The 12,371-nt window shown below is 37.8% G+C and overlaps 1 protein-coding gene across 2 annotated transcripts in view; it reads right to left on the reverse strand.

The window, feature by feature from the left end:
• Positions 1-367: 367 nt before the first annotated feature.
• HAPLN1 (hyaluronan and proteoglycan link protein 1) overlaps positions 368-12,371 on the reverse strand; it is a 72,142-nt gene continuing 60,138 nt past the window's right edge. For both annotated transcript variants that reach the window (XM_081233939.1, XM_081233940.1), the window contains exons 3-5: positions 11,965-12,336; positions 4,030-4,332; positions 368-1,989 (exon numbers count right to left, since the gene is read on the reverse strand). In XM_081233939.1, coding sequence (XP_081090065.1) covers positions 1,700-1,989; positions 4,030-4,332; positions 11,965-12,336 — 965 coding nt within the window. In that variant the 3' untranslated portion in view covers positions 368-1,699. The remainder of the gene's footprint in view (positions 1,990-4,029; positions 4,333-11,964; positions 12,337-12,371) is intronic.

Below are 12,371 nucleotides of genomic sequence, written 5' to 3' on the forward strand. Positions count from 1 at the left end.
TCCAGATATGCTTTTGGTGGAAGAAATGATCTACTTTTATTTATAATATTCTGCCTAGATAATGTATGCATATAGTTATGATTTCATGGAATTCCAATCGTTCTATACCTTCCACACACATAATTCTACATTTATAGAGTAAATTTATTAGAATTATTACAGAACTTTGAATGCAACCACAATCAATTCAGGAAACAGATTTATTTACTCACGTTCATGGGAGGAAAATCTACATAAAAACATTCATGAAAGCATACGAGCTATGTCATACTTGGATTATTATACTAAATCCCATTTATTAGAACTCATTGTGAAACAATGGGAAACCATGAAATGTAATTTGAATACAAATATTGGTCCCTGTGGGGTCTCAACCATCATAAAAATATAGGAAAACTGAGCTTTATTTAAGATTGGAGCTGCTAACAAGGAAAATAGTTTTCCTGAAGCTGTTCTTACCCTTTCGTTTAAAGCCCTGAAGATTTTAGTGTAAACTCTTTGATGACAGCTTCAGCATTTCATTTAAGCCTAATGATGATCAGCAAGAAAAGTGACATCACTGACCACATTTTCTATATGGAGAAAGGTTTAAAACTACTTTGTTGACTTTTTCCCCCAAACACAGGCACCATTTGGGCTTTCTAGTATATATACAAATAGGAATAATAAGAATTTTTAAAGTTGGGTTCTTATTTCTTGGTTAGACAAGTATAGTAATTCATTCCTTTTATGATTTAAATTTTTGTCGTGTCATGTAAATAAAGAAATATTAAATATTTTAAAGTTATTTTTATAGGACAATAACATTTCGTAGGCTAACATAAAATCAAGCTGCTAAATTTTACAATTTTTCTGTCCAGCAGTTTATCTATATAACTGCCCTGAGTAGATGCTAAATGCTGCTTAGCAAACGGCCCTTAGAATTTAAATATAACTCAGTAAAGCTACTCAAAAGATAAAACAATTCTTCTCAGGCATGTGTAATTTTAATTAGAAGAAGGTAGGAGTCTTATTGGTTAAATATTACTTGCTTATTTTAGTTTCATACTTCATATAAATGGGATTATTAAGGGGTTTTAACTGTGCTTGTTATTATACATTGGAGTCCATATGAACTTTTTTTTTTGGTCAAAAAGGCAGGATTTTAAAGAGTAAAATAATTCTGTCTATTGGAGCTTTGAAATATTTTAGAAAAGTGTAGATTGTTCCCTTGTGAAACTAAGTTTTGTGCAGCCTCTCAGAATCTCAGTTTATGTAAAGAAGCCTGTATTTCAAATCTATTGCTCTAATCTGTTTATTGTAGTGCATTTCAAAATTGTACAAATGTGTAAAATTTGTGCTTGTGGCAGCTGCTACTCTGAGTAGCTTTACTTTCCTTACTTTCTTTACTTTCCTAGCAATCCTTAAGCTATTGCATGCCCCGATCATGAAAGGATACTTCGTTGGGATGATGTAGCCTAAACAGTTTGGCTCTAAAGCCTCCTTATGTAGTGCTTCCCTTAAAATTATATTAATTTATAATATATATTGAATGATAGCTTTACAAAAACAAATTAATGAATTGGTCTTTATGAAAATGACTTTACAGTAAGTAAAAAAGGGTTATCACAGTTTTGGTAACTTGCATGAGTTCATATTGAAAAAAAAACCTTTCACATGTTCTTAATGACTTTAAAACTGACGTGCTCTAGGGGCACGCTCAGTTGTATGCTCTGAAGCAGTAGACACCATACAGCTTATGCTTTTTATCTGGGAAACCCACGAAGCGCACTGCAGCCTCAATAGGACTGCAGCGCCTTCTTGGCCTAGAGATGGGGTAGCGGACACTGCCGTCCGCCATCCAGCCTGCATCGCAGCGGTCATATCCTAGAAGTTTCCAGGCAGCGAATATCTGGCCCACTTTAGCGATCTGAGCACCATCATTGAGACAGGCCTGCACCGCTTCGTCGTAGGTCAGCTTGGTGGGGTGGATCAGGTAGTAAAACCGGCCTGCGGAGAAAAGGAGAGAGGGTCAGTGGGCCTGCCTGTGGCTCAGCCCCACAGAGGTGGAAGGAGCCCTAAATGGAAGTGTTTCTCAATGAAGGGGGATATAGAGCAGTGTCTGTAAAGGTTCTGAAACACAGGATCGTCAGTTAAATGTAGTGCCCCTAGGTTGCTCTCCATTAAATTAGTTTTTTCCTTGCCCCTTAATGTGTGTCCAGACATGCCCTTTTAGAGCTGTAAAAAAGAAAAGGGAAAAGACAGATAGGTCTCTTTTAGCTAATTAGTGGCAAAAAGGGCCCTTCTGTGGCACTAGAGAAGACAGGATTCCATGTTAAAAGCAAGAGCTATTTAAATTCTAGCTGTAGCAAGACTGAAGCCCAGCACAAGTTTCTAGAGAGGCAAAATTTGAATGTGAAAGGATCAAAAAACATTCCTGACAGAAAAGTCCATTTAAAAATAATCAAAAGCCCTCAAGGCCTTTTCATTACAGGTATCAATAAGACATTATTCTTATTCAAAGACTACAGTATGAAAATGCAAAACATACAGGAAGTCACTTGCCATAAATAATATGGACTCAGAATGTGAACTCAGTTTGTTCACTCACTAGCAAAGAGGAGGAAGTTAGTTATTTTTTTCAGTTTCCCTCTGTGGGAGCTCTGACCCCTAACCATTTCTTGATTTTACAAGAAAGAGCAAGTTAGTCTCAACCACGAATTCAATTGTGTTAATTACTGAGATTCCTTCAATTTGTATCAAATATGCATGAAATGTATAAAATATGACATCAACTGACTAAAGTGATACCCATCAGTGCAAGATTTTCTCAGACTTTTAGTTTCAGGCAGAATAGAATCAGACTGTCTAACCTGATTACACATTGTAATGTGATACCCTCCTGCCTCTCTTTAAATACAGATGATTGAAGTCTAAATTAATGCTTGCCTGTTCTTTCTAGACTAAGAGGATATGATTTGGAGAAAGGGCAGCCGTCTCGGGAACATTAATAAGAGGGTTAGTTCTATCATCTGTAGCTGAGGCCGGCAAACTACAGCGCACGAGTCCAGTGAGGTTTTATTAGAACGCAGCCACACCCATCTGTTTAATATTGTTCATGGCGGCTTTTGTGTTATAACGTACAAAGCTACATGGAGTAGTTGCAACAGAGACCATATGGCCCACAAAGCCAAAAATATTTACTGTCTGACCCTTTACAGAAAGTTTGTTGATCCCTGATCCCTTGCTGTTTTCGCCAAAGCATGTCACCAGGCACCTGAAATATAAAATAATGGAGCCAGGGTCAGCCTCGTGGGTTTGCGACCTGTACAGTTACACTGGGCCGCACGCGTGATTTAATGCTTTACTGTGTCATCTTAAAATTCTTAATAATTGTTTAACAAGGAGCCCACATTTTCATTTTGCACCGGGCCCTACATGTTACTACGTCACTGGTTCTGGAAGGAGCAAGATAGGGTTGGGAGCTGTGTCGCATTCAATGAGTCAGTCATCAACACTGATACAACCTGGATCTCTCACTTCCGCTTTCACCTCCAATGTTATTTCTACTTAATTTTCTTGCAAAGGTCTCTTTATCCTGAGCCCTCTCTTTATCAGAGAGATAATGCTCTCTCTTTATCCTAAGCTTTGCTGATCATCTATGAATGAATTGACATTGTAATTTAGAGAAGAAGACCATGACACAGATGCCATCCTTACTTCAGTGGAGAGGTCTCTATCCCATGGAGGACACACAATGGCAGCATCATCTTTGGCAGTAAGAAAAAGACTCCATACAACACGGCAGTTAAACTATTTCATAATAACAGTTGGATGCAATAAAACCAGAGAATCATGGAAATATGTACTTTTGCTTGATGTCTGTGGATTTTAAAAATTTATGACATTTACGAATTTCTTATATCTGGAGCAACACTTCAAAGCTTTTTTTCTTTTTTTGTAAGTAGATAAGATTAAAAGTTTAATGTCACATCATAGTATGTATTGGTCTCTGGGATAGGAAACAAGGCAGTATGGTTAATATCTTACCATTGAAGTTGGATGTAAAACAGAAGACATCGTATCTGCTTTTATCTTTGTCCCAAAACCCGTAGTTCCTGACTCCGGGCACTGTGTTCTGGCCTCCGCAGGGTTCTCTGGGTTTTGTGATGGGATACTGTACAGACCCATCACTAAGCCAGCCAGCATTGCACCAGTCCAGCCCACCCCTCCAGGCATCGTACAGCTGGTCAAAGGAGGCGATCACAGCATCCTGGTCCAGACAAGCCTGCTGTGCCTCGTGAAAATTGAGATTGTAGCGCCCCAGTCGTGGAAAATAAGGAAATACCACACCTGTCCAAAGGAGAAGGCAAGGAATCGTTAGTGGCACAGATAGTAAGAACTATGAGCAAATCCCACTTGAGTGGGGAAAAACCTAATAGAATCCCCATCAGATGAAGAAGCTGTTTTTGTTCAACTTGCAGTGTTTCCTCATGGACCCATTTCCCTTCAAACAACCTCTCAGCATCTCACAGTTAGCTCTTTGGTCTGGTAACTTCAGTGATTTACCTCTTTTGCTAAGAGTTCAGCTCAGTCCTCACAATTCTCCTTTCCGAAACGATTCGTCTGCAGATTATAGCTTCCAAATAGCGCTCCCTGAGAACTTACCTATTGCATATCTGGCAACAACACAATTAAGCGGTCTTATTTCATATGAATAAGGTAACTTTTTACAGTGAGGCACTTCCGTAAAAAACATCGTGGCTCTCTTATCTGTTTCAACTTTTAGTGTAGTTCTTAATCTTATTTAATTCTGTCCTTGAATAATGTGACTAAAATAAGAGTTTTCGTTTTTTTTGTTTTTTTGTGGTGTTACGCGGGCCTCTCACTGTTGTGGCCTCTCCCGTTGCGGAGCACGGGCTCCGGATGCGCAGGCCCAGCGGCCATGGCTCACGGGCCCAGCCGCTCCGCGGCATGTGGGATCCTCCTGGACCGGGGCACGAACCCGTGTTCCCTGCATTGGCAGGCGGACTCTCAACCACTGTGCCACCAGGGAAGCCCAGAGCTTTCGTTTTTAAAATGTTTCCATTACTATTTTTCAGTTTCCATATTCATGTATTGCAAACTGAAACTAAGCTTTTAAAAACATTTTTATTGCAAATAGGAAAAAAAAAAAAGCTTCCAGAAGCTTGTCCTGTGCAAGGTAGGTACAAAACAGACATCTGTCAAAGTTATTGCCAAAGAATTAAATATTTTAGAGGACAAAAACCCTTAGTATATGTAAACACTGTGACTTGGCACTTGACTTTGGGAAGATGCAACAGCTTTCCAAAAGCATTTCTTTCCATCAGATAATCATGGGAGGTGTCTGAGCTGTTTCACAACTTTCTGCACAGTTTCTTTAAAGGATAAGGATTGCATCATAAGAAAGCAAAGTTGTATCATTTGTTGGACTTTATGAAGGACCACTATCAAAATGTCTCCCCCATGGTTGCTAAAAGACAATTAATTTCAAGTGATTATTCAAGGCTTTGCCTTGAATTTTTAAATATAATTAAAAATAATTCATATTTTAGTGTGTGGAATGTAAAAAACTCTGCTGACGCAGTAATTTGGTGGATTATACCAAATGTGCTATTTTATGAGACTGCAGACCCTATACAAGATGGGTCCACAGTCCACTAATAGTGTAACCAGTACACAGGAAATGTATTCTTTTAAAAATTGTCCTGGAAGGCTCTACAAGAAGAAATTTCAGTAGCCTAAATCAAGTCACATCCACTGAAAGTCTCTGCTGGACACGTTTGTCCCTGTAGGGCAGTCCAGCTGGCACCATCCACTAGAGGCAGAGATCCAGGAAGGCTTCCTGATCTCATCCTGCCTTCTCAGGTTCTTGGCTGAAGGATCTGTAAGCTGAATCGGAGCCAAAAGTAAGGAGGAAAAGACTCCCTTCGTTGCCTTTGCCCCCTGCAGCAGTGGGCGGAATGGAGGTGGGGAAGGCCTGAAGATGACTCCTTCTAAGAAGTGCTGTGCCCAGGCCTCCAGCTAAGACTCAGTCAGCACTGGGAAGGAGCTGCTCTAGTGCTCCCCGTCCCCTCATGCCTTCCATCCTCTTTCTCAGCAACCCCAGGAATGCCAATGAAAAGGAAAATATTTAATTTATCCAGTAGAGGTTTCCTTGGCAGCTAGACCTTAAGTGAGAGACAATCTCAAAGTATTTAAACCTTAATTCAACCATTTAGGTTGAATTCCATTTCTCAAATAGCTCAAGATGGTAACAGTGGAGAATGTAGACTATTTTAATTTATAATAATTTTAAAGACCTAGACAACCTCTCAGTTTAAATTCACCAGACTGTGTTTGGTGGCCTTCCATAGGCATTGTGAAAATTTTTTCTTTAGTAATTTGTCCTTGATTAACCACTGAGTTATGTTTGATTCAGTTCCAAATCCATTGTAATATATTTCTGAGTTCCTTTCAAATTTAACATAATTTCATGCAATCACTACTCAAAGTGAAACCCTATATTAAAATTTTACTATTTTTCAATTGTAAGAATAAATGATCAACTTACAGTAACTCAAAGGATTTACTTAGCAGATTTTAATTAATGGTTGATGATGCTGAAAAGAACACATTCCAAGTAAATCAAGGTCAATTTCTGTGTCCCCACCAACATTTTAAAAGTTTCACTGTATTGTACACATTTGGTGCATACATTTCAACAATCAAATGTTTCGTGAAAGTGTGGGCATTTCTGGAACTGCACGTTTGTTAGTATTTTATTTATTTGCTCATTTTACTTTCAGCTAGTTAAGATGTCAACATCTAAAACTATAATTACAGAAACCTTCTTGGCTCTGTGGAAAAAAGTGCAATTCCTACAGCTGAATTATGGAGCAAATGGTGATTGCTTTCATCCGGCATTACAAAAATAAGAAAAGTTAAACCTTCATGGGTGAGAAAGAAGGGTATATGATTATTTTCCAAATATGATTATTTTATACTTATATGTCAAAATATAATCAGAAGCTCTTTTCCATGAAGGGCTGGTATGCATCACTAAAAAGGGGATTAATAAGGAAGATACCTCACATGGAAAAGAATAATATCAAATGATGTGGGTAGTTTAGTCAACTGAAATGTTTTAAAAACATTCTTTAAGACTTACAATTGCACAGACCAGTTCATCCTAGTGGTTGGCAAATATCAATTTGTTGGATATATGAAAGGTTTTCATGCCATGGTACATATAAAAGCTTAAGGAAATTTCAGTAACTCCACAAAGTAAATATTTTTAGTAATAAAAAGGTAGAGACCATGCAGAACAATTTTACCTTATTCAGTGCCTCTCAGAGTACCTTTCAGTGCTATGTACATACCTGAAATTAGCTTTCTATTTCTAAAAGTTCTCAGACTATATTTTTGTGTATTTGGCCCCATTTTCTTCAATGGAACACCAATACAGTGGGAGATTGGAAGCACAAATATGTTTTTCATATCATTATCTATATGTTTATTGATTGCACAAATGAATTCTGTATTGAGCTACTCATGAATGTCTAGTGACACTCTCCTTGTTATATTCATATAAGGCTTGTCTCTTGCTGGGTGGTGTTGTTTCTAGCAGTGTGGGTAATTTGGTAGTAATCAGAGGGCTTTACCCTATCCAAGATGCTATATGAAAAAAAATTGTGTTTCCACAGCTTGTGTTTCCAACTCATATGTAGGTCAGTTTTTCAAAAGGGTTTACTTTTTTTTTAATCAGTGTGATTTGAAAAACACACAACTAAGAGCAAGGCATTGCGCTCAGTGCTCTAGGATACCTTGAGTTTGGAGTGTGGCCTGTTTCTGCAAAAAGTCTATGATTTGATACATATGCTATGGATATATAAATTTGAATCCAAGACAGAATAAAATCTTATAAATACAAACCATACAATTTGGCATCTTGAAGAAGAACGATATTTTTCTAATTGGGAAAATTCTTCGAAGCACATAGCATTTAGTCTGGTATTAAAGGACCAATATGATTAAAGGCATTGTACGATTACAGTTGGAAAGGCAGCTTAATTATGACATTCAAAATGATACACTTCCCTGGTCTTATTTATGCATGTTAGAAGATTGACAAGGAGCTTGAATGAAACTTGCTGATTGGTAGATGGTCCTCTATAAGGATGTAATTGGTAATAGAAAAAGGTCAGGACCTGGAATAAGAGCTAGTAAATGATAACCACAAGGTATCTCTTGTGCTACATGTGGTTTATCATAGCCTTCAAACTCTTATGTATATAATTGCTGCACCTTGAGCATCTACCCCTGACTAGGTGGAAATTGTCAAGTCCCTCACAGTGTCCATCCTCAGGTAGCAATCAAGGTTCCTCAGATCTTATTCTATAATTAAAATGTTGTAATTTTATTTTAAAATGAGTTCTTATCTCATGTTGAAGTATAGATAAAATAATGTCTTGAGAGTTTCTTGAAAATTATTCATTGGGGATGGGAGTAAATAAAGCAAGATAAAATAAGATTGGCTATATCATGACATTTTTTGAAGCTGGTGATATATAGAGATTCATTATACTAGTCTTTCTACTTTTCCGAATGTTTGAAATTGGCTATAATAAAAAGTTTAAAATTTTTATCCCACCCCGTTGCCATGCTGAGCCTTAAACCAGTCAAGGTGGATGCTAACTGTCTGTGGCATCTGTTATTCACATTTTGGCCTTTGAAGAGTTTCTCCTTCACACCTGTGATGCCCTCCTTCCCGCTTTGTCATGCTCTCTACACCTTGAAAGAACCAGGTTCACCTTTCATGGTCCAAATCAAATGTCTCTTCCTTTCCACCGCCTTCCATTTCATGCAGGCTTTTTTGTACTTGAAAGTGTAAACCCACTGTATCAAACATTCACTCACCTATAAACTATTTACTGAGCACCGACTTTGTTTTGGCACTTGACTGCCTCAAGTAGATCCTATTTAGCAGGTGAAGATGGACAATTTGCAGATATTTACAAAACAAAATGTCATTAGAATTACAATGGAAATCTGTAGACTGTGCTCTGAGAACATCATAGCTGGGGGTGGAAGGGGAGGGCTCAGGGTAGAGTTCATCTTTTCTTTTTTAAAAACTAAATTTATTTATTTATTTATTTTTGGCTGAGTTGGGTCTTTTTTGTTGCGTGCGGGCTTTCTCTAGTTGTGGCGAGCCGGGGCTACTCTTCGTTGCGGTGCGCGGGCTTCTCATTGCAGTGGCTTCTCTTTTTGCGGAGCACAGGCTCTGAGTGCACAGACTTCAGTAGTTGCAGTGTATAGGCTCAGTAGTTGTGGCTCGTGGGCTCTAGAGCGCAGGCTCAGTAGTTGTGGCACACAGGCTTAGTTGCTCCGCGGCATGTGGGATCTTCCCGGACCAGGGTTCGAACCAGTGTCCCCTGCATTGGCAGGCAGATTCTTAACCACTGTGCCACCAGGGAAGTCCCTTTGATCTTATTCTTGAGGAATATATTTTCTCCAGTTCAGAAATGAATTCATGTATATAATGTTAAATATGGAAATGTCAGTTATTTCAAGGCAGAGCCTCTGAGTAATGACTGCTTCTTTGGCCAGAACAGTACAATGACTCCTTTTTATAGTACACAAGAAAGATGGAAAAACATTCTCTGCAGTGAGAATGGGCACACCAATTAATGAAGTATGACCAAAGGACAGTCCCTAGGTCATCTCCCAAATAACTTTGGGGCCTTTGAGAAAACTTCAGAAGAACTGAGGCTGTCAAACACCACTGTCTCTCTGAAACCTCCATTTTTTCCCACCCCAACAGAAGCTTTCTCCTTCCTGCAAACTCCCAGATCATAGTAGATAAAAGCATAGACTTCATTCAGTGCCCTTGGTATCAAATTCTAGCCCTAGTTCTTACTCCTAACCATGTTATCTTAGAAAAGGAGCTTTCCCTAAGTTTCAGCTGTCAAGGGACATTACTGAAAGTGAGCAAAATAAATATGCATATGATTAGAGCAATTTGTTTTACCTACTTACTTTACCAAATACTACCCTATTTTAAAGTACTTACTTTTGAAAGTATCTTAGAATCTTTAATGGACTGTAAGATTGTTGAATGAAAGGAACCATGATTTGGAATTTTTTTGTTTCTCATGGTACCAAAACAGCACTTGTAAAAATATTTATCAATTAAATTGGTTTCTTGGACACATTTACTTAGCTCATATATACGTATGTGCTATATGGTAGAGAAGTGTTATGAAAGCATCGAAAACATGGAGATTTGGGAGAGTGCAGGGCCTATGCAGGAAAAATTACTCTTCTTACAATTCCCCTTCAACACCTCTGATTGTGTCTTAAAGGAAGTCTCAGTTTGACCGTAGAGTGTGTTATCTTCTAACACGTGTTAAATCTGCTTTTCAAGAAAAGGGAGAGCTGGCTTCATGCTCAAAGCCACCAGCAAGCATGTATCCATTTATAATTAGAAATATCTTATGTTCACTGTACTTATTTTTATGGTTTCCTTCTATTTCTGGCAAGTTATACTGGTTTCTATTTATTTAAAATGTATTTTTAAGTAAGTGTAGGGAGATAATAAATGTGGCATGTGAATTACTTAAGTTTAAGAAAAAGTAACTTAACAGATAATACAGTTCAACCTATTATTCATAGATTGGAAGCCAAGGTACAATAAGGATAAGTAACTTGCTCTGGTTACAAAACATATACTAACAAAGCTGGGACTAACATAAGCATCTTGATACTACTAGCGTCCAGTGCCTGATGCCCCTTTGATAAAAGAAAGTGACCCTCAATTAATATTTGATGATTGACTGTCTTCTCTAAGCCAATTACTTCTTTCATCCTGAATAATGCCAATGTTCATGGATATGGAAGCGAATCAATAAAAACTCAAAGTATAAGGTGGCATGCAATCAGGAGCCAAGAACTACAACTAAGGAGAGACAAGAGAAGGTCACAAAAATGAACTTTACAACATCAAGCAATGTATCAGATACATAAAGCTAATAAACCTGCACGCATGTGATGGCACTCTGTGGGATTCAGAAGGTCACATCTTCAATGAAGTGCTAGTGTGCCAAACATATTTTTCCAAAAGCCACAAATCTGGCCTAGAATGTGGAAGGAGCTTCTAGCAAACACACACCTATAGTTTATATAAGGAAGGAAAGTCTTCTATTAATGCAGCCAAAATTCATCCTTTCATGTAAAGAAACACTGAAATTCATGAATAAAGGGTGTCTTGAGATACATGAGAAACTAAGGAGAGGCCTAAAGGGCTTTGGGCAGAGGGGAAAACAGGATGGCATGGATACATTTTATTGTTTAGCTTTGTATACACTTTGATCTTTGAACCTACTGAATGTATTACATATTTAAGAAATAAAACTCCCCCCACAAAATGCCTTGACCATTTGGTATTCAGTGTCTAAGAGACTCTGGACCATTAAAAAAAATTACTTCTTTACAAGAATATTTAAATAAATCTAGAGTCTACTTTTTTGTTAAATTAAGTTTTCACAGTTACTTTACAGAATACAATTAAATGTATTTTAGTTAGCAGACGTCCTTCACAAAACTTGCCATTATTTTGCAACTGAAATAATTTTAGAAGCATAATAAAAAAGCCTCCACTCTGAATTTCTTAATAACTATGTAATGAGATTTAAATTTTGAATGGCATAAGGCAGTTTCTGAATGTTGTTAATTCAGTTCCACTGCATGTTTCTCCTACTTGCAAATAGCTTCAAATTTGCATATAACCATTGTGTGTACATTTCAAATATGAAAGCTGGAATCATAGACAGATTGCAGATTACAAAAGAACAGAAAAACATTCTTTACATGGACTTTTGATTTCTCACATCAGCACTGTGGTAACCATTAGACATTACTTGTCATGAAAAAAAAAGCAATGATTAATTATCATTCCTAAGTTTAACATGATTTATAGATACTTACCTTGTAAATCTAATGCTACCACAGCAGTATCATCTTCTAATCCTTCAATCACCTCACACTTGTATCTCCCATAATCCTCCAGGGTAAGGTCTGTGATCACCAGAGAAGCATCATTATCACTGCCTCCTTTCAGAAACACTCTACCCTGGTAACCCCCATAGGTTTTCTTGTGGTATCCCATGGAAACAAAAACATCCACTTCCTTGAGGTAATCTGAAGTTAGCTTGGTCCACTTAATTCGGATTTTGTGGGTTCCTGAGCCAAGTGCTGTAGGGTCTCGGTAAAATTTACATGGCAGTGTAATATTGCCACCTCTGTGTGAGAACACCTTGGCTTGTTCTGCTTCCACAAGTAGACGGGGGCCATTTTCTGCTATAATTGAAAAGAGAGAAAAAAAGGAAAGAACC

Source organism: Mesoplodon bidens (genome assembly GCF_964165515.1).
Source record: "Mesoplodon bidens genome assembly, chromosome: 4".
Classification (NCBI taxonomy): domain Eukaryota; kingdom Metazoa; phylum Chordata; class Mammalia; order Artiodactyla; family Ziphiidae; genus Mesoplodon; species Mesoplodon bidens.